This window comes from Rosa chinensis, chromosome 7, assembly GCF_002994745.2.
Source record: "Rosa chinensis cultivar Old Blush chromosome 7, RchiOBHm-V2, whole genome shotgun sequence".
NCBI lineage: Eukaryota > Viridiplantae > Streptophyta > Magnoliopsida > Rosales > Rosaceae > Rosa > Rosa chinensis.
Window position 1 is genome coordinate 5,804,402 of NC_037094.1, and position 23,233 is coordinate 5,827,634.

General features: G+C 40.7%; 1 protein-coding gene across 1 annotated transcript; it reads left to right on the forward strand.

Moving 5' to 3' along the window:
* The first annotated feature begins 9,923 nt into the window (after positions 1-9,923).
* Positions 9,924-13,293, forward strand: LOC112177221 (AP-3 complex subunit delta). The gene has a single exon (XM_024315487.2). It carries the CDS (start codon positions 10,182-10,184, stop codon positions 13,071-13,073), a length of 2,892 nt encoding a protein of 963 aa, XP_024171255.1. The 5' UTR covers positions 9,924-10,181; the 3' UTR covers positions 13,074-13,293.
* The last annotated feature ends 9,940 nt before the right edge of the window (positions 13,294-23,233 follow it).

The window sequence follows — 23,233 nt, forward strand, 5'->3', positions numbered from 1 at the left end:
CTATATATATGCCCTTAGTGTTTTTTTTATTTATCATATTTCGGCATTTCAACAATTCAGTTTTTAGGTACTAATGTATAGATCATTTCTGCAAACTTTCAACATAATTGATTATCGTTAAGGTATTGAACTAGATTGAATCAATGGACGAACCGAATCTGTCCAATCTGAATTGTTCGTGTTCATAATTGTAAATCACAGGTATGAATGTCTTAATGATTATCAATTTGGCTGAAAATTTGCAGAGATGATCTACTTATATATACCTAAAAACTGAACTGTAGAGATGTGAATATGTGATCGAAAAATGGGTCAGATGAGAGATCCCTTAAAATGGCAAAAAAAAAAAGGAATCCCTCACTATATATATAGGGCACTTCCACTAAGGGTTCCTTTTTTTTTTTTTTTTTTTCTAGGGATAGGGCATTAGACCAATTTTTCAATCACATTTTGACATCTCAATTGTTTAACTTTTAGGTCCTAATGTATAGATCATTTCTGCAAATTTTCGGTGAAATCGGTGATTGTACGTCAATGTATCAAACTAGATTAAATCAACGGACAAACCAAATATGTCAAACTTAAACCGTTTATACTTATAATCTTAGATCGCCATATTTGAATGCCTTAAAGATAATCAATTTGCCTGAAAATTTGCAGAAGTGATCTGCACATTAAGACCTAAAAACTGAACGGTTGAGATGCAAAAATATAATCGGAAAGTTAGTCTAATGCCATATCCCTATAAACAAAAAAAAAGGATCCCTTAGTGGAAGAACCCAACACACACACACAAACACAACCTTGCTCAAGTGCGGATATCCGCACTTAAGCAAAAAGGTACGGATTTCCATATTTGACTCACTTTTCGATCATATTTTCACATCTTAACTGTTCAGTTTTTGGGTCCTAATGTATAGATCATCTCTACAAATTTTCAGCCAAATTGATGGTCGTTAAGGCATTCAAAACTGCAATTTACCGGAACGAACCGAATCTGTCGAACCGGAACCGTTCGTGTTTATAATGGTAAATTGCAGTTTTGAATGCCTTAACAATCATCAATTTGGCTAAAAATTTGTAGAGATGATCCATATATTAGGACCTAAAAACTGAACTGTTAAGATGTGAAAATATGATCGAAAAGTGGGTAAAAAATGGAAACCCGTACCTAAGAAAAACTACGGACGTCCGCAGTGGGTAAAATTTTTTTATATATATATTTGGTTTGGTGAGAATAAGAGGTAGGGCTGGGACTTTTAGACTGAAAATCGGAAGAATCGAACCTAAATGGCCGGTTCGGTGTTGTTCCTGGTTGTCTGCATTTGATTTATTTTCAGAACAGAACCGTTTAGTAAGGTCTCGGTTCGGTTTCGGTTCTTAGTTCTGGAAGAGGGTCAAACCCGATGGAACTAGTACCCATAGTCAAACACACGTGCTGCCAGTCCTAGGTATATAGCATAAACAGAAACAGACCCCAAAGAATTCCCTCTTTTCGATCAAAACCCTTACTTCTCATATGTTCTTCTCCAAATCACCAAAAACCCTAACCCCAAACCCTCGAATCATAACGCAATCTGTTCCTATACCCTCGAATCATATTTCAATCACCCGACCTTGATTCCAAAATCCTCTTATCAAGTATAAACACAAATCATTCAAACCATTGAAACAGAAATCATCGAAGATTCAAAAATTTGAAGCCATGTCTGAAACAACTGCTAGCTCCGTTGACCCATCCGCTTCCAATTCTAAACCATCCGCTTGCAATGAAATTGTGGTTGCAAGCAACAACCCTGAATCATCTCAACAAGCAACAACTATTCCAAAGTCGAGTAAACCAAGGAAAGCTTCTACTGCTCGGAGCTCTGCTGTCAAGAGAAAAAGAGGATAGAAGAAGAAAGGCAAGCATAGGCGGACGTCTGGGATCACTTCACGAAGGAGGATCATCCTTTAATTGAGACTGTCGATGGAGTAGAGAAAGTGGTTAGCCATACTAAGAGAGCTCAATGTAAGTACTGTTCGACTCATTTGGCATGCAATTCATATGAAAATGGTACATCATCTCTTAGGAAACACATTGAGATAGCGTGTAAAGGATACCCTGGTAGAGTTAATGTAGAATCCGGCCAACAAGTTCTGACTAGTGATGGAAGAAGAGGTCAGAGGACTTTGGTTAACATCACAAATTAAAAACAAATTCATAGATAGTGTCGTAAAATAGTGTCGTAAATAGACATCTAGAGCTCATTAGGAAAAGCTTTTCATCCGAATATTTTGAAGGCTTCAATTCAAAATTTCCCCTCTTTGAGAGTTTGATATTAAATATATGTCAGGGAAAGTGACGCAGTCGGAAGTAACGAGGTTTACAAGCGATAAACCCTAACAGACATAATTCTGGAATCCACCAAAGAAAAAGAGAAAAATCTCTAATTTTTATTAATTTGATATGATAAACTGATCTAGTACAAAGTATAATGGTGCTTATATAGGCATCCAAAACCATAAATCATAGTCTAACAAGAAATCCTAAAGAATCCAAATTAAAAGGAAACTAAAAACCTAAAATAAAAGAATTCTAAAACAAATGTAAGACTAGCCTAAAAATATTAATAGCAAATTATCACTACCTACACTTTTAGCCCATAAATTACCATCAGCAAACCTGTTTTTTTATTTATTTCCCATGTGCTAGTGTGCAAGGTATTATCCATTGCGGTCAGATTCATTCCATTTTTTAATTATTTCTACGGACAAGTAAATTATGAAACTGCCTTTGTGATTTGGATAATGTGATTTAACACTGCTGAATGTCAGTAGCATTATGAAAAAAGAATATCTCTACATTCCATCTTTGTTTTTCTTAGAAACAACTCATTTATTTAATAATTCCAAAAACTATTTGTACATATTACAATATGAAACTTGGACACTATCATTTATCTCTGGCTTTGCTGCTTCCGCATACAAGCAGTAGTGTACTGAGGATTAGTAGTATGTCACCCCAACAGTATACTAGCCCCAGTAGTATACTGACCCTCAGTAGTGTACTGATCCGCAGTAGTGTACTGGCCCCCAGTAGTATACTGGCCTGGCCTTCTCACGTTTGCTCACTTCAGCATTGCTTTCATTAGCTCCATCATAATCCAATAAGAAAGTACCATAAAGACAAAACTAAAGCTACTGACCCTCAATACAAAACTGAGAATCCACCAAATACAGGGGAAAAAAATTGAAATTCAATTTTATTCAGCACCAATTATTTGGTCATACTTTCATATTAAAAACCAGTGAAATCAAATCAAATAGTTCTATGGAATAAATACAAAATAGAAAACAAAACAACAAATAGTACCAGATCTGAAAATTTTCTACTAGAAGGTACTGAAAGCTACTTTAACAAATAAGGAAAATATTCTACTAATTACCTCATCCTTGCCCTCGTCGTCGTCGTCATCGTCATCTCCCTCGCCATCGTCGTTGTCGTCATCGCCTCCTTCAGCGTCTTCCTCGTCTACTTCGTCGTCCTCATCGTCTATTGACTGAACCGGAGGGCCACCGGAGGACTGTACGACCTCCTGGACATCGTCGTCGTCATCTTCATCCTCATCGTCGTTGTCATCCTTGTCTTCGTCGCCGTCGTTGGTGTCAGAGTCAGAGGACTCCGAAACAGACTCGTATTGCTCCAATTCCTCGGCAGTCAAAGGCTTCACTTCTCCACCTGGGTCTTGCGCTTGGTTAGTCGTCAAGGTCGTGCGATTAGTTCGCCGCTGGGGTTGTGCGCTTGGTTCGCTGCTGGCTCGCGCCCTCGCTTCGTCGGCTGCTTCAATTTAGGGAGGATCTGGATTTTGGGACGGTTTCGATTTTGGAACCATTCTGATTTTGGGACTGTTTCAATTTTGGAATCTTTCTGATTTTGGGAGAGTGGTATGTTTGGTAATTTTTGTAATATTTGAGTGTTTTTCTTTAAGATGGGCTGATAGCCTGTTTCAATAATTGGCCGCATGGGATATTAGTTTTAGACTCTGCTATTGGTAAATAGTAGTGTTATTTTGTAGTTATTAGTAAAAAACTCAAATATTAAATCTCGAATCGGATGATTAAAACGACATATTTAGGCCAAAATCCGTTAGGGCTCACTAAAGTGAGTCTTGAAGACCTCGTCGTTCCCATTCTGAAAAAGTATCATGCGTCTCAAACGGACATTCTGGCCAAAAGTTGATCTCAATCTGCTTCGCAATTAAGACCTGACTTTTGTACGAGTAACTCGAAAGGTCAAAAACCAAATCTTCTTGAATATTCCAACAGCTAATAATCTCATTACGCGTAAGTTACCTATTTTCCAATCACTTTTCTTGATTCTACGCCGCTTCTTTGCTTTTATGGTTTTCTGGCTAAACCAGGCCCATTCTCATCCTACATTCGCAATTAAGACCTGACTTTTGTACGAGTAACTCAAAAGGTCCAAAACCAAATCTTCTTGAATATTCCAGTAGCTAATAATTTCATTACGTGTGAGTTACCTATTTTCCAATCACTCTTTTTGATTCTACGCCACTTCTTTGCTTTTATGGTTTTCTGGCTAAACCAGGCTCATTCTCGTCCTACATCAGAAAGTATCAATGTCATATATCTAGTCTGCATCTGAAGTGTTTTGTTTCTTTTGGATCGGCATTGTTTAGAACCAAACTTTCTATGAACTGTCCAAATTTATTGGAGGCTAAAATCATAGTTCAGGATTGGATACCCAAATACGGGCAATGGAGGCATTCTAATCTAATAACTTTTCTTCGAAGTTTTAATCGCTCCAGAAAATTAAGTCTATACTTTAGTAATGCGGAGGTATGTATTTATGTATACGCACATGCTTGATTATAGTGACCTTTTGTTTTTGTTTTTGTTTTAGTTTTATCACAAGATCTTTCATCCTTATTCATTAACTATTGTTTATGTTGTGAATGGTTTAGGCTCTTATATTTCCAGAAAAGATGAGAAGCAAGTGCTTTCCACCATTACCACTCTCGAGCATCTTCAGGTAGAGATAAGTGGTAAATCTACAATAGCAGTGACAGATTCTGTCTTGAGGGACTCCTTGCAATGGATTGCACCGTCTTCTGAAGTTTCTATCCACAAATAGTAATTATTTAGAGATATCTGTAGCTTAATTGCTGCTAGCTACCAACCTGGAAGTCGGCGTTTGCAATTGCTCTTTTGCTTTATGAGTTACTTAATTTTTTGGTTTGTAAAATGATAGATATTACATCTTCTATGAGCCTTCAGCCTTGTATAGTCACTTTCAAAACCAAAACAGGATTCATATATCTTCTGTATGAAGTGGCCATGGAATGATGATAATTAAAGGATACATAATTATCATCCCTGGAACAGTTCAGAGTTCATGCTCTAAAATAGAGTGGTGATCTTGAAGTAGCTACTTTATTGTTTGTTGGGAAGAAAAGGGACTAAAAAGAGGTTACAGCAAGCTACTTTATGTTTAGGCTAGCTTTGTATTTTGCTGTTGTTGTGCCAGATCACTAGGTGTCTGTTCAACTTGTATGCACTACATACGGATCCCAGTACGTACTAGTTTCTGACTTTCTGGTTATAGAAAAGTATCAAATTTCAACCAACAAAAGGGTAAAGATACGTCTATCTCTATGACTTTATCTCTTTAATATGCATATTAAAGAGATAGAGTCATAGAGATAGACGTATCTTTACCCTTTTGTTCGTTGAAATTTGATACTTTTCTATAACCAGAAAGTCAGAAACTAGTACGTACTGGGATCCGTATGTAGTGCATACAAGTTGAACAGACACCTAGTGATCTGGCACAACAACAGCAAAATACAAAGCTGATATGTAGCCTGATATGTAGTGCATACAAGTTGAACAGATCTGAATTCTTGAATTAAAAGTTTGGAAAACTAGGGTTTCTGTTTCTAATATAAAGAAGCTAAGATAGGGTTTCTGGTTATATATACTTTGGGAGTTGGGAATTGGGAATTGTTTTTTTTTCTCAATCGCTCTTCCTTCATCGTCGTTCATATTCTCCATCCTATGATTTATAAAGCCATGGCTAAGAAGAGAAAAACTTCAGGCTGCAGCTACCACGACTCAAAGACAAACTAAAAGAAAGACGATGAACAAAACAAAAGCCCTAGCACGGTCTTTGAAGTCGACAGATACGTACCCGAATTGCCTGACCTTGTTATCCACCAAATCCTCTTATTTCTCACTCTCCTTTCCCCCAAGCAAGCCGCTCGGGCCAGCCTTGTTTCCAAGCAATGGGCAAGCGTATGGTTTTCGCTTCCGGTACTAGCTTTTGAGGAGTACGATCAGGATCCTAAGCCATACACTGATGATAAGGCTCGGCGAAAACAGTTCATCAACTTCGTGAATACCAATTTGAAGCGCTGGGAGAAAGATAAGCGCGACTTAGATAAGTTGGGGCTTCGTATGAAATACTCGGCAAGTCGTGGCACCATACAAAAGTGCTTGAGTTTTGCTGTTGATAGAAACGTTAAAGAGATAGACATAAGTTTTACAAGAGAAAGCATAGCTGGGCAGAGATGCAAAACCTTCTCCTTATCACCAATGCTTCTCAACAGTGCAAAATCTCTAACCATTCTAAAGTTGGAGAATGTAAATCTCCTAAGGGACTTCACTAGTGCTATAATAAGCCTTCCGTCTTTGAAAACTATGTCCCTCAACCATTTGCGAAGTAATTTGACATTCTTGCAATTACTTTCGGGGTGTCCTTTGCTTGAGAATTTGTTGTTAAATTCATGTGTTGGCTTCCACGGTGTACTTTCAAGTTCGAGCCTCAAATCCCTGGACGTTGTGCAATGCAAGTCATTGCAAGTTCAAGCCGAGAATCTTGAATCTATTAAGCTGGGTGGCAATGAATCCTTTGATATCACCTCTTGTGAAAGAGTGGCCATTAGGAAATTTTTATCCGAATATTTTGGAGGCTTCAATTCAAAACTCCACCTCCTTAATTGAGAGTATGATATTAAATAGATACCCGGGGAAGTATCAATGTAATATCTCTAGTCATCATCTGAAATCTTTTGTTTCTTTTGGATCGGCATTGTTTGGGACCAAACTTACTATGAACTGGCCAAATTTGGAGGAGGCTAAAATCATAGTTCGGGATTGGATACCCGGAGACGGGAAATGGTGGCATTCTTGTCTGATACTCGTTCTTGGAAGTTTTGATTGCTGCAAAAAATTAAGTCTAAATTTTAATAAAGCCGAGGTATGTATATTAAAAAAAAAAAGCATGCTCGATTTTAATCACTTTCTGGTTCATACATGTGTTATTACAAGTTCTGTCTTCCTTATTATTTGATCATTAACTAGCTCTTATGTTATGAATGGTTTAGGCTCTTATATTTCGAGAAGAAATGAGAGGCAAATGCTCTCCACCATTACCAACTCTGGATTATCTTGAAGTAGAGATAAGTAATACTTCTACAACAGCAGTTCCAGATTCTGTCTTGTTGGACTCGTTGCGTTGGATGGCACCCTCTTCTCAAGTTTCGATCTGCAAAAAGTAATTTGGTAGATATATATGGCCTGTAGCTATCTAATTGCTGCCAGCTATCTGATTGTAAACTGTCAGTTTTTAAATCCTGTTTCGCTTTATGTGTTGCTTTAATTTAATAATTTTCTGGTATCTGAAATGATAGATTTATGTTACTTCTATCTTATGTTTTGATAATTAATTAGTTGGTGTCTGCTCACTGTTTTTGCTGTTATTGTGCCAACTTTTAGCTTTTTTTTTTTTTTTTGAGAAAAAGGGAATTCATTAATAAACAAGTATGTTACATTGAACGGGAGTACCCATCTGTGGACTCAAACCACAGCACCCCTCCCAAACCAGAACAAACTGGAACCATAGTGGCGGAACTGCCAAAAAACCGGCCTCTGTGAGCCAAACAAGCCCAACATCCAACCACCTACAACACCCAAACCTGCGGACTACTAAGGGTAGCATCCAACCTCTAGTGTAAAGATACATCCCTACCACCAATATAATGATAAATCGCAACTCCCTCTCAAGCACCGTGATCCAAAACCGCCGGACCCCGTGCGAGGGTAATTCATCATCACATCGATAAATAGGCGGCACGGCCACCAGACCGAGCCATAGAGATAGCACTACCGACCAACCAAGATACCAAAACAATGGCATCGAACAACCTAAGAACACCCAAACCCCCGCTCAACAGAGGGGGACATATTCTGAAACAAACAACAACAGAACCAAATAACAACAAACCAAAAGAACACAAAAATAAACTCCAAAGAGGACCAAGAAACAGTGGTCCGGCCCAAGACCCCCATCCCCCCGCACAGGCCCAATATTGCAGCCACCCACACCCGCCGCCAGCAAGCCCCATCGCCACCAGATCGCCGCCCTACCGCAACAAGCCGCCGCTCCGACTCCGCCATTGCAGCACAGACATGTCGCTCCAGACCCAGCCCCAACACCAGGCAGCCCACCTCAGTACGAATCGAGACCCGATCGGAGCCCGAACCCTTTCGAGATCACCTCTGCCCCGATCCGAACTGAAACTCCACAATCCGAATGATGACGCCAGAGACCGCCATCGGATAGCCGAAGATGACGCTGCAGTACCAAAACCTTCGCCCCGGATCCGAGAATGACAGATCGAAATCGATCCGTGCCGCCCGAAAACGGAGAAGCACCCCTCTCCCAGAACCACACCACTGCCCCACCAGCCCCCATCACCTTCAAACCATCAGTCCTCTCCCGGGCCAGAACGCAGAGGCCAGAAGGCCTGCCGTGTTCGGCCGGGAGAGACGCTCCCACCCTCCGGTTTTTCCTTTTTTTTTTTTTTTTTTTTTTCTAGGCGCGTGAAGCGCGTTCTATAAAAGACCTCGCGTGAACAAACTGGAACCTTGCCAACTTTTAGCTTGATCACTAGGTCTCTATTCAAGTTATTGGAGTTTGTGGAATCTCAGTATACAAGCACTACTACCAGCAGGTAATTGTTGGAGAGGAACAGAAAAGGATCAACTTTCTCTCTTTAGTTCTGATGGGCCACTGAAAATATCAGTTTTTCCAAGAATATGCATAACTAGCTGTTTCTGAATGTGTATGAGTAAACAATATGCAATGTATGAACCCTAGCCTAGTAGATCATATTCATACTTTGGGAAGTGCCTGTCATTTGATTCACTATGAATGTGTAGGTGATTCTGATTTAACTCCACTTAATTATATGATCCAAAGTAAGGCAAACATTCAACATATCTCCCTTTTACTTTCACCACAAGTCACTTTGGCTCTTTTCAAGTAGTGGTTTGAGTTTGCTGTGGTCGCTAGCCATTGGTTGGGCTCATAAAGTGCTTTCTTTTCATGTGCAAAGATAGAATCCCATGATCTTTGTAGTGATTCTTTGGCTGAATATATATGGGCTATCAAAAAGCTAAAACCAAATTAAATTGACTAAAACTAAAAGATTGTTGGTTTTTTGTCTCGTTCAATAATTGATCACTTTCTGGGCATGAAATTTACTGAATCAATTATTATGAGGTGGAGCGATCACAATGATTCAATCTGCTGACTGAAAATCTTATCCAATTTCAATTAGATACGGCACATTAGTGCGTTAAACCAAATTTAACCGTTCAGTTTTTGAGTCTGTACATTTGGTGGTGAACTCATGATAGATAAAATGACCCAAACTTTTCTGTATTTTCATTAACATACGATCACAAGTGTGGAACACATAATCTCCCACTCAACGTTGTATCACTAAACTAAACGCTTCTAGCCTGTTAGACTGCGGATTCGAGTTAGTATCCCTCTTTGGGTTTCATAAACTGCTTAAACTTAGCCTAAACCCCAAACAATTGGGCTTCATTAACATTTGCCTAAATCCCATACATTGGGCTCTCTCCAGCCCATTTCACAGTCCACAAACTCCAAACATCGCACATAACGACGCCGCGGGAAGCAGTAACAAGATTCAGGGTGGGTAAAACCCGAAACGAAATTTCTCAGTAACATTCTTCTCCTTCCCAATCCCAACTCCCAAGATCCCAATTCCCAATCCAATCTTTCATCTTCACTAATCACTTGAATTTGATCAAATCCAATCGAAACTGATAGAATATCGGAATCGAATCGAATCCAAATTCCGGCGATGGCGGGGTTCTCGGTGATGGACACACTGTTCCAGCGCACACTGGACGACCTAATCAAGGGGCTCCGCCTCCAGCTGATGGGCGAGTCGGCGTTCCTGTCCAAAGCCCTAGACGAAATCCGCCGCGAGGCCAAGTCCACCGACCCCGACACCAAATCCGCCGCCCTCCTCAAGCTCACCTACCTCTCCTCCCTCCACTTCTACGACATGTCGTTCGCCGCCTTCCACGTCGTCGAGCTCCTCTCCTCCACCCGCTTCTCCCACAAGAAGATCGCCTACCACGCCGCCTCCCACTCGTTCGACGACTCCACGCCGGTGCTCGTCCTCATCACCAACCAGCTCCGCAAGGACCTCACCAGCACCAACGAGTTCGAGGTAAGCTTAGCGCTTGAATGCCTTTCCAGAATTGCCACTGTAGATCTCGCTAGGGATTTGACGCCTGAGATATTCACATTGCTGGCCAGCAGCAAAGTGTTCGTGAGAAAGAAGGCAATTGGTGTGGTTCTGAGAGTGTTTGATAGGTATCCGGATTCGGTGAGGGTGTGTTTTAAGCGTTTGGTTGAGAATCTAGAGACTTCGGATTCACAGGTTGTGTCTGTGGCTGTGGGGGTGTTTTGTGAGCTGGCTCTGAGAGATCCCACCTCTTATCTTCCGCTGGCGCCCGAGTTTTACAAGATTTTGGTGGATTCCAAGAACAATTGGGTCTTGATTAAGGTGTTGAAGATATTTGCAAAGTTGGCTCCCTTAGAGCCGAGGTTGGCTAAGAGGGTTGTTGAGCCGGTTTGTGAGCATATCAGGAGGACTGGGGCTAAGTCGTTGTTGTTTGAGTGCATTAGGACTGTGGTGAGCAGTTTGAGTGATTATGAACACGCGGTGAAGCTTGCTGTTGTGAAGATTCGGGAAATGTTGGTGGATGATGATCCGAATCTGAAGTATCTTGGATTGCAAGCGCTTTCGGTTGTGGCCCCGAAGCACTTGTGGGCGGTGTTGGAGAATAAGGAGGTTGTGATTAAGTCTTTGAGTGATGTGGATCCAAATATTAAGCTCGAGTCGTTGCGTCTTGTTATGGCAATGGTGTCTGAGAGTAATGTGGCTGAAATTTCAAGGGTTTTGGTCAACTATGCCCTTAAGTCTGATCCGGAGTTCTGCAATTTGATACTGGGTTCCATTTTATCGACATGTTGTAGAAATGTGTATGAGATTATTATTGACTTTGATTGGTATGTATCACTTCTGGGAGAAATGTCAAGGATACCACATTGCCAGAAAGGAGAAGAAATTGAAAAGCAGCTTATTGATATTGGTATGAGGGTCAAGGATGTTAGACCAGAGCTTGTTCGAGTCAGTCGTGATTTGCTGATTGATCCAGCATTACTTGGTAATCCTTTCTTACACAGGATATTATCAGCGGCTGCTTGGTTGTCAGGGGAATATGTTGAGTTCTCGGTAAACCCATTTGAACTCATGGAAGCACTATTACAGCCTCGTACAAGTCTCTTACCACCGTTATTAAAAGCAATATATATACAGTCTGCGTTCAAAGTCTTAATCTTTTGTCTGAATTCTTACCTTTTGCTGAGGGGGGATGCTGCTTCCTCCTCGTATTCTGATAAATTGGTGCCAGATGTCCCAGGATTGTTCTCTGAACGGGATAGCGTAGGGTGTTCGGACTTGGCATCATGTGATGCTCCTGTTGAGGCCGAACTGGATGAAGGATTCAACCCAAGGGATTTAAATCAATCATTTGGAGGTCTTTCTGTAGAATATGGTGGGGAGGAAACTTCTACTTGTGGGCAGGCATCGGCATCTGCTTCATTGAAGGACAGTTTCACGCATGAATCTATCACAAACCTTTTAAATAGAGTTGAATTGGCTGTGGTTCCACTTACAAGAAGCTATGATGTAGAAATAGTAGAGAGAGCACGAAATGTACATTGTTTCATTGAGTTGATTAAGCCACAAATGCCTGATTGTCTAGTTCAGAAAGAGGAGAGCTCAGATACGGAAGAAGCAGAAGCATCCAAAATCATTAAATTGATGCATGATGCCTTCTCAAATGATCTGGGTCCTATCTCAGTAAGCGCTCAGGAAAGAGTTTCTGTACCAGATGGTTTAGTGCTTGTGGAGAATCTTGAGGACTTGGAAACAATCTGTGGTGATGTTCAACTACCTTCATTAAATTCATTTTCCCATGGTAGTTCTCATTTTGAGGAAATGGCTGGTGTTTCTATCCCTATCTTTCAAAGCAAAGAAGAGCCAGGGCCATCAAATGAATGCACATCTCTGCTTGCAGAACACCGTAAGCAGCATGGCTTATATTATCTTCCTTCAGAAAAAAAGGATGGTGATTATCCACCTGCCAATGACCCTCAGTTACAGGCTAACTCAAATGACGATGAAGATCTTGCCAAGCTTACAGAGCAGTTACTTGTTTCAAAGAAAAAGCCAAACCATGCAAAGCCTAGGCCTGTCGTGGTGAAATTAGATGGAGATCAAGTACCTATTGCAGCTGGTCCACATTCACAGGAAGATTTGCTGTCTGGTACAGTGCGGGATGTTCTTCTAGGAAGTGAGACAAAACCCACCACTAGGTCATCTACTAAGAGAAAAGGGAAGGAGAAGCTAAACGTTGATTCTACCACCGAATCCAAGGAAAATTTGGGTGATGTAGAAAAGCAAGATCAAGGAAACTCTAGTACGAGAAAAAGCAAGCCTCATACTCATAGTAAAGGGAGAAGGCACAGAAGCCCGGGGAAGAAGGGAGACGAAGGAGAAGAAAACTGTCAGAAAGCAAAGCCAAAAAGTAGTGGTAGGCACAAAGCTCGGCAACGAGCAGATGCGCCATTGAATGTGGTTTCACAAACACCAGTAATTCCAGATTTTCTCTTGTAGTGTTGCAAGGTTTGGATTTGTTTGTTTGTCATCAACTGTTACAGAACTTCTTGGCATTTGGCTGCTAAGGCTAGTTCTGCTGTAGATTTTATACATTTTGGTTTGTGCCTACACACCCCCTGGTTTTATTTTTTCCTTTTATTGAATCTGAACAATGTGAGATTTCGAGGTTGATATTTTGAAAGAACAACCACACGAGTTTGAGCTCAATTCTGGAGTTTCTCTAGCCTAGAAACCAAAAATTCTTGAATTTCTTTTCAGTTATGTTCATATTGAGCAATTTGAAATAGACCATATGATACAAAGAGATCATTATAACTTCTTATGCGGGAGTTTAACCTTGTTACCTTTGATCACCTATTTACTACACTTCTATTGTTAGAAGTTTATAGGATCACGGATTTGATAAAAAAAATAAGTACATTTTACCATTTTGATGAGGTTTGATCACCTATTTACTACACTTCTATTGTTAAAAGTTTATAGGATCACTGATTTGATCAAAAAATAAGTACATTTTACCATTTTGATGAGGGAACACATAGTTTGTAAGATCACTTAAAGAGCTAATTTAACAAGCACATAATCATTGTTTCTTCATTGTTATGTCAATTGAATCGTTTTTTTAGTAGTCAATTAATTTATCTTCAGATGCGCACAAATGCAACGGATTTAAATTCAAGGGTGAAGAATAATGAGTATTCATCTGTCCTATTATTTTTGACTTTCCTAGGTGACCGAATAGTCCGACTTTCCTAGGAGAGGAAGAATACCTCTTCTTTGCAACTGTGCTAGGGTTTCCATTGCGAAGATGACCGCAGCTGAGTCCGCCATTGCTTGGGGTTGGACGTAACCGTATTGCTTCTACATGATTTGATCGTCAAAATCCCGCCAACTTACCCGACGATTTGCCAAACAACGTCAACGAAAGAGTTGTTCTGCGATGCTTAGAGGACTTATTCGGCACTCACGGTTCTCCTCTTATCCGGCAGTCGAAACTCAACTTGGATTTATCGGAGATTAGCTAAGATGCCGAATTGTTACTTCTTTAGTAAGGAATAGCATTGGTTTGATCTAGTAAGACAATGCTTGTTACGAGTCTACTTTGACTAGCTTTGATTGAATATAGTTGCCCGTTAGCATGGTTTGCACGTGGCCACTATTAATTAGGCAGTATTAGGTTTATTATAGTACTCGGTTCAATTGTTGTTGGTTAGCTCAATTATTGTAGTTTTCTGCTTTCTGCGATCTACTTGGTGGGATGAGACGTGGCTCCATCCTAACCCTTTAGCTGAGTATATATAGGATGTAATAGGGTTTCGGCAGCCATCATTGAATGAAATATATTTTCCTTTCTGTTTTTACATTTCCAGTTTCTTCTTTTCTTCGATACCCAGGGCTAGATCCTTATCAACTGGTATCAGAGCCCTTTGCTCTTGGGGCCAATGGTTAAACACAAGGGGCAAGGGGTCGGGGCTTTAGCTCAAGCAATTGGTGAGCTCACAAACGTGGAGTTCGATCTGCAAGTGCACAAAGATGAGACCTCCGCCAAGCTTAATGAGCTCCAGACCACCCTGAACGTGTATCAAGATGCCTTCAACTCATTTCGAATGGAAATGATGAAGGAGCTCATATCCATGAAGGATAGCTCGGCTACAACTGCTGTTCACCTCGATTCTTCAATCCTTAAGTTTGGATCCCTACCTCCTACATCCGGCTCACCGGGTTTAGCGGCACAAGTGGACTCAGCCTCCTCCACAAGATCCAACACAACAAAGGCCATCCTACCTACTGATAGTAGTATATCTCTTCCTCCACATACCCTCTCCTTAAATCCTCTCAACCAAGAAGTACCTATTGCGGTTACCAGCGAGATTCCCACTGAGATCACTAATGCATCTGTTGGTTTGGGGTCCTCTAGGGCCTTAGTGACTAATGCATCTGGGTCATTGATACCAAACCCCATTGATTTAGATGGTGGTGATAAGGAGGAAATTAGTTTACATCGCTCTCAATTGAGGGCTGAGCAATCACAAACCCTTTACTATCAGCATTCTAATTTTGGATCTCAACCTTTCAATCATTTTGCTGGACCATATGTGACACCTAATAGCTATCAGTTCTTTCCCAATCCATAGTTCCACCAAATTCCATCAAGCAATAGTTTGGATCCATTTACTATGACATATTCAGGACCTTACTCATACACTCCCATGAACTTTGTGAACGCACCCACATAACCGTCGCAGTCATCAACAATTCAAGGCTACCCTAGCTCTTATATTCCACAATCCATGGGGACAGCTCAACCTACATTTGCCACGTCCACAACATCCATGCCTCACTACAGTTATACACCCTACATAACTTAGTCACACCATACCTACACTGTGGCTCCAAGTTCACCAAACCAACAGCCACATGGATATCCACCCCGACAATTCCATCAGCAAGTTCCTCACTCTTTTGATCCAAACCTACCTACCATGAAGCAAATGAAGTTGGAATTCAACTTTTTCAGTGGCGGGGACCCGGTTAAGTGGTTGAACAAGGCAGAGCAATATTTTGATTTTTATCAAATACCAAATGACAGAAAGTTAGCTATTGCTACTATGCACTTAACATAGAAAGCTTCTGATAGATGGTTCATGTTCAAGTATGAGTTCCCAAATACATGGCCAAGATTAGCTTATCTATTGATGAGAGAGTTCAGTGGGCACAATGTGATTGATTACCAAGCCACCTTAGCTAGGATGTCTCAAGTGGGAAATGTGGAATAATACATTGACCAATTCACTAAATTGTCCAGAAGAGCTCCAGGTTTCTCTCAACAGGTGCTGCTATCTTGTTTCCTAGGGGGACTTAAGGATAACATAAGAGCCGATATCAAGGCTCAGAAGCCAAAAACACTGTATGAGGCTTGTGAGTTAGCCAAAATCTATGAGGAGAGAGAATTAAAGAAACAACAAGCGAGAGGAACTTTTGTTAACAGAAACAACACTGGGGTCCAACCTAGAAATGTTAATGCAGGAGGTCAAGCTCGGGGTATTCCACTGGCCAATCTAGCTAGACCACAAGCTGCCCAACCAGTGGGGGCAGTCAATCAAGTTGGTGGAAATAGGAGGTTAACACAAGCTGAATATCAAGAGAGGAGAGCAAGAAACCAATGTTTCTTCTGTGATGATATTTTTAGGCCAGGCCACAATTGCAGAAGAGGTCAAGCAATGATGATAATTGAAGTGCTACAAGATGAGGTGAACATGCAGGGTCCAATTCATGATGAGGAGTTGGAGGAAGCTTATCCAACTACAGAAGAAGTTGAAAATCCGGACGTGGAATTACGAGTCATGGGAGATGGGAGCAGTACATCAACCATGCAACTCAAGGGAGAAATCAACCACAAAATTGCACATGTATTGATAGATTCGGGTGCATCCCACAACTTCATTCACCCTGCACTCATAAAAAAATCAAAGACCACTGTTCATGCCATCAACCCTCTCAGAGTAAGGCTTGCTAGTGGGGTGATCATGCACACTAAAGGGCAGGTGAGGCTTGATCTGTGTTTGCAACAATTCCATTTTTCTGCTGATTTCTATGTCTTACCTATTTCAAGATGTGAAATTGTTATGCCCCGTACCTTAAAGTTTTACTAGTTACTTTTTACCGTGGTTGACCGAAAAGTGACTTTTCTTTAGTCAGGTAAATTAGGAAATTTCTTTGAGAATGTCGTAGAATACGTAAAATCGAGTTTGTGGACACGAAGTTTGTTTAAATCGGAGTTTCTACAGAAAAGTTATGATCAAAAATAGAAATTACTATTCATAGCATGGTTATTTTTTTTAGGTGAGTTTCTAATTGTGGAAAGGAGAAAATAAAAACAGAAAAGGAAGAGAGAGAAATTGGGAACCCCGATTCCAGCCCCCCCCCTTCCCTTCTTCCTTCTTTCTTTTCTTTCTCTTTTCTACAAACCGGAACCCCTTTTTCTGGTGAAACCACCGCCACCGGCCTCACCACCGGCCATTAGAGGATATTGTCTTCCTCCTCTTGCATCTAAGGTAAGATTTCTGACTTGGGTAGCTTTGGTTTTTGAGATTTGAAGAGGAAATTTCTAGAAATGGGAAAAATTGGTTTTTTCTTTGATCTTCGGTTTCCGGAGATTTCCGGCTGGATTCTTTGGGGGTTTTGATTGTTGGGGAAGTGCTGAACGTGTTCCTAACCTTGTTACAGCTCGTTTTGATCGGTGGAGGAAGATTTGAAGGTGTTTGAGACTGTGAACAGTACCGTAAACAGTAACTTTAGAATTCTTGGGTTCTTGTTTTATTTTTCTAGATATTTCTACTTGAATTTGGTTGTTGTTGCAGGTATAGGAACTGTTAGTTTTAATCTATGAATTTTGTGTTAGATTTAAGGTTGTTGGATAATATAAGTTTCCTTGGAGTTTTGATGTTGGTTGTGGTTCTAAGGAGGTTAAGATTTTAATCTTGGGTTGAGAACTTGTTGTCATGTTTTTAGTGTTGAGTTGAGATTGTTGAGAGGTTGGAGAAGTAAATTGGGTTTCGAATGTCAAAAGAGAAATTGGAATTTTGGAAGAAAATGTTTTGTTGTAACCTTGTTGGCTATTTGTTGGTGGAAAAATTGGAGAATGAATTTGGAAATTTTGAAAAGGGATAATTTTATAAGATGGTGGTTAAGTATAGTTAAGGAGTTGGAATTAGATTGCCAAGTTGTTGAGCGATCCTTATGAAGGTTAAAGGAAATTCTAAAATTGGAGAATTTGATTGTTAGAGGAATTATGGGGCCAAGTTGTTGAGCGATCCTTGTGAAGGTTAAAGGAAATTCTAAAGGGTCATTGACCCAAAGCACCAAAATGAGCAAAAATTATCTCATTTACCCTAGCAACAGATTTTTATTCCCACTAACCCAATTTATAGAGAAATGACTATTCTGTCCTCAACTTAATTAATGAATTACACACTGCCACTCACTCATCTTTCTCATCCCGATCTCTCTCTCTCTCTCTCTCTCTCTCCACTCTTAGTCAACGGCTTTCTTCACCGGCGACTGTGACGAGAGCCTCCAAATCTAGATCGAGGCTCCGCTTTGGCAAAGTCAACCTTCTTCTGCAACCGGAAGAAGGAGCCGATGACATCAACCTCTGGACGACAGGAGTCGGCGACATCAACCTCTCCCTCCCCGGAGAAAGTTCACCATCGATCCCACCTGAGGCAATTTTCCAGTGAGATCAAGCACGTCTTCACACTTCACACTCTCTAAGGTCGAGCGCACCGCAGCGCAGAGGCCTCGAAGTCTACGATTTTGTCGAAGAGGACCAGTTTTCGGACCCGATCTTGAAGTTTTCTGGCAAATTCAGAAACCCAGCCGCGAGGACCATATGAATTTGAAGGACGAGTTTCTCCAACCTGGTGAGTGTTCTCCTCAGTGTCGAATGGTACTAATTTTGGCTGCATGTAATGATAGGGAGAGTAGTCCCTGGAAGATGGATCAAAGCTCAGTAATTTGTCTCAATTTTGATGTTAATTCTTCAAATTATGGGGTTGATTTCAAATGTGGATTTTCATATGAAGCTTGTAAATTGTAATGCTCTTTAGGTGTTATAGTCACTATGTAGTGAGCCAAGATGGGAATGTGGGCACTGGGCATCATTCAAATTTCAAGTTCTGTGTCTATAACTAATTGCTCATGTAGAACTATTTGATTTATCTAAACTTTTTCTGTTGATTTCTTCTCTCAGTCGTTGTGTTCTTTAACACTTTTGTTCTAAAAAGTTGGGAAATGTTCACATCAATGCTATGAAATTTTGATAATTTGGCAATTGATTTTTCAAATAGCTGCATTTTTATTTAGTCAAGTGAGATTCATATTTTAGAAAAGGGTAAAGCAGGCAACTATAATTGATTAAGTCCACGGCTTTCTTCAAGGCTTCACACTCTTGAAAGGACGACGTCTTTTTTTTTTTTTTGGGGTAAATTGGGGGCAGAAAGTCAAGAGATTAGTTCTCATTCTAGCAACTGAAAGTCTTATTGGCTTATTGGGGGATAGTAGACGTCTATTGGAGGGAAATACATGGCTGATAGACGTCTATTGGGAGGGCAATAGAAGTCTATTGGGGGCAATACATGGCTGATAGTCGTCTATTGGGAGGGCAATACATGGTTAATAGACGTCTATTGGGAGACAATACATGGTTGATAGTCGTCTATTGGGGGGCAATACATGGCTGATAGTCGTCTATTGGGGGGCAATAGACGTCTATTAGGGGGCAATAGACGTCTATTGGGGGCAAAAAAACTTTTCGGTGGGTGGTAGCCGGTGATCGGAATCCGGCGGCCGGTGACCGGATTCCGGCGAAGTTGGCTGGAATCCGGCGCCCGGTAACCGGAATCCGACTGCCGGTGATTGGACTCCGGCGAAGTCCCCTATGGTTTCTCTCTCTTCCATTCTCTCTCTCTCTCTCTAAGTAACAAAGGTGAGGGTAAAATGGTATTAAAAAAATAATAAAAACAAAAAAAAAATCTTAATGGGGTATTAGGGAAGACCTCCTTAGAGTGTTTTGGGTAAGAGGGAATTAAAAAAACTTAGTGTGGTAAGTGCGAAAAAAATCTCTAAAAATGGTGTAAATGGACAAAAACCCAATTCTAAAATTGGAGAATTTGATTGTTAGAGGAATTTTGGGTAGTGAGTATTATTTTTCCAAAGGATTAATCTTTGTTTATTAGATTACTTCCTTATTGAGGTTAACTTTATCCTGTCAATTACTACAGGACATGCTGAGCCCTCGAGTGAGGAGGATACAGGCAGACATCAGGGTTAGCTACGAGACTCATCAGTGAGTGGACCTTTTTTTTACTTAAATAATGAATGCAACATGATATTAAGTTTTGAAATGGATTATTATTTGAGTAAATGTGATTTTGTGGAAAGAAAAGGATTTAAAAAGAAAGCAGTTGACAAGGAGGCTAGTTTGGCGCATGTGTATCTTACCTAGTTGGCAGTCCCTTCTAGGTAATAGTCTGGTTGGCAGTCCCTTCCAAACTACAGCCCGGTTGGCATTCCCATCCGATGCGTCATCTGGTTGGCAGTCCCTTCCAGATGACATGAGGTAGTTAGTTGGCAGTCCGTTCTAACTACCTGTGGCTAGTTGGCAGTCCTATCTAACCACCGCCACCTATTCCGGTTGGCAGTCCCTTCCGATGCGTCATCTGGGTGGCAGTCCCTCCCAGATGGCATGAGATGCTTAGGAAGCAGTCCTTCCTAATCATCAAATAAGTTTTCTTGGAAAAGGATTGAGTTGGAAATATTATGGAATCTCGCTGCATGTTGGTTTTGTTGAAAAGAGAAATGGGGAAGCATTCCATTAATTGTTTCAGATTTTGTTTCAGTTTTGTCCACTCATTCTAATGGATTTTATATGTTTTCCCCTGGGCCATTCGTTTTCAATTGCCCAGATTTCAGATTGGCCGAGATCGCGTCCAGGAACTAGAGACTTTGGAATCAGCGCTTCCTTTTTGTCCGTAGGTTATTACTTAACCTACCTTGTATGATATCGGCTTAGCTACTAGTGTTGATCTGATAACCCTTTTAAATTTGGAGAATGCTTTTGTTTGAGTTGATGTTTATCATACTGAGGTTGTGATGGTATTCATACCTTTTGAATGTAACATATACGCTTGAATGTAAATATGGTAATGTGTGTTTGAGTAGAAGTTTAAATTTTAATCATGTCCAGGTTTTGTGATTATTTGGGTAGCCTATTTTAGGGGAGGTTCTGCCGATTTTTTGGTAGCATTTCACTTAAAGTGGGCCCCACAGGTTTGTATCAGGGTTTCGGGGTGGAACTTGGGTCGGGTTTTGTCAGAAATAGTTTTGGGGGCCACTTGGCTAAGAACCTTGGGGGACATATCCTGGAATTTTGATACGATGAGAATGAGGTTTCACAACGAGGGCAAGGAATATTTGTTGCAGGGTGAAACTGAAACACAAGCTGTAGTTGTAGGTTGCAAAGTTATGTCTCGGATACTCAAAAAAGAAAGAAAAGCCATCTTGGTCCAGTTTAATCAGATAACCACTCCTCAAGGCAAGGAAGTGATTCATCCTAATATTAAAAGGTTGGTACAAAAATATTCTAGAGTATTTGAAACACCAAGATCACTACCACGTGCAAGGCCACAAGACCACAAGATTGAGTTGGTGCCTAATATAGCTCCTATTAATGTTAGGCCTTACAGATATCCACATTTCCAGAAAACAGAAATTGAGAAGATTGTGCAAGAGCTGCTGGATTCAGGAGTTATGAGGCCTAGTGTTAGCCTTTTTTCTTCTCATGTGTTACTAGTTAAGAAGAAAGATGGGACTTGGAGGATGTGTGTTGACTATAGGTCCCTCAATGCAGCTACTGTGAAAGATAAGTACCCAATACCAGTGGTGGATGAGTTGATTGATGAGGTACATGGTGCCACTGTGTATACAAAGTTGGATCTCCGGTCTAGATACCACCAAATTAGGATGGCAGAACAAGACATAAACAAAACTGCATTTAGAACTCATTCCGGACATTATGAGTTTTTGGTGATACCATTTGGACTAACTAATGCACCATCGACATTCCAGTCAGTTATGAATGAAGTTTTGAGAGATTATCTGAGCCAATTTGTGCTTGTATTCTTTGATGAAATCTTGCTCCACAGTCTTTCCATGGAGACTCACCTACAGCATCTGGAATCGGCTTTTCAAAAATTACTTCAACATTCCCTGATAGTCAAGGAAAGCAAGTGCAGCTTTGGATCATCTCAGGTGGAGTATCTAGGTCATGTCATCAGTGCGGCAGGAGTGGCTGTAGATCCTTCTAAGATTGAATGCATCAAAAAGTGGCCACAACCTAAAATTCTCAAGCAATTATGAGGGTTTCTGGGATTGGCAGGGTATTATAGAAAATATGTTAAAGGATTTGGCATAATTGCTAAACCTTTAACCGATATGCTCAAAAAGGATGGATTTCATTGGACTTCAAAGGCTTTGGAAGCCTTTGAAACACTAAAGGCAGCATTAATCTCCACTCTAGTTCTAGCCATTCTTGATTTTTCTAAGGAGTTTGTAGTTGAATGCGATGCATCGGACCTAGGCATTGGAGCTGTGTTATCTCAATCTGGACATCCCATTGCCTTCATGAGCAAGGCATTAGCTCAAAGACACTTAGCTCTTCCAGTATATGACAAGGAGATGTTGGCTGTGGTGTCTGCTGTACAACATTGGAGGCTCTATCTCTTAGGACATCATTTCAAGATCTACACATATCATAAGATGATTAAGCATTTCCTGAATCAAAGAATAACCACTCCTGCCCAACAGAAATGGTTGTTGAAGTTGATGGGATATGACTACTCCATCCAGTATAAGGTGGGAAAAAACAATGCGGCTCCAGATGCTTTATCTCGAACCGTGCCTCTTACAGCAATTACTGGGACATCACAACCAATTAATAGCTTTGTTTCAGACATTCAACAAGCATGCTAGATTGATCCTGAAGCCTCTCAAATCATTCAATCTTTACAGCAGGACCCACAAGGTAAGAAACACTACACCATTGTCAATTCTCAGCTTTTATATAAAGGAAGAGTTTTTGTCCCAACTGTTGATAATTGGAGGTAGAAGATCATGGTGGAATTCCACGAAGGGCTAGTGGGGGGCCATGCTGGAAGAACCAGGACCTATAAAAGAATACATAGGAATTTTGCTTGGCCTGGTCTACAGAAAGACGTCAAGAGGTTGGTGGCCAATTGTGACATTTGCCAAATAAACCACTATGAAACAATTCTACCACCTGGATTGTTCAGCCTCATGCCATTCCGGAAAGGGCTTGGAAGGTTATTTCTATGGACTTCAGTGAAAGGCTGCCTAAATCAGAAGGGAAATCTGTAATTTGGGTAGTGATTGACAAGTTCACTAAGTATGCTCACTTCATTCCTTTAGCTCACCCCTATACAGCTACATCTATTGCTAAGGCTTTCATCAATGAGGTATTCAAACTACATGGTCTACCCGAGGATATCATTTCTGATAGGGACCCCATATTTCTCAGTTTATTTTGGGAGGCTTTCTTCAAGTTGCAAGGAACCAAACTTAGTAGGTCTACTGCTTAT

What these genes read in the sequence shown, in the direction of transcription:
- LOC112177221 (XM_024315487.2), top strand. Translation starts at nt 10,182, where the DNA reads ATGGCGGGGTTCTCGGTGATGGACACACTGTTCCAGCGCACACTGGAC.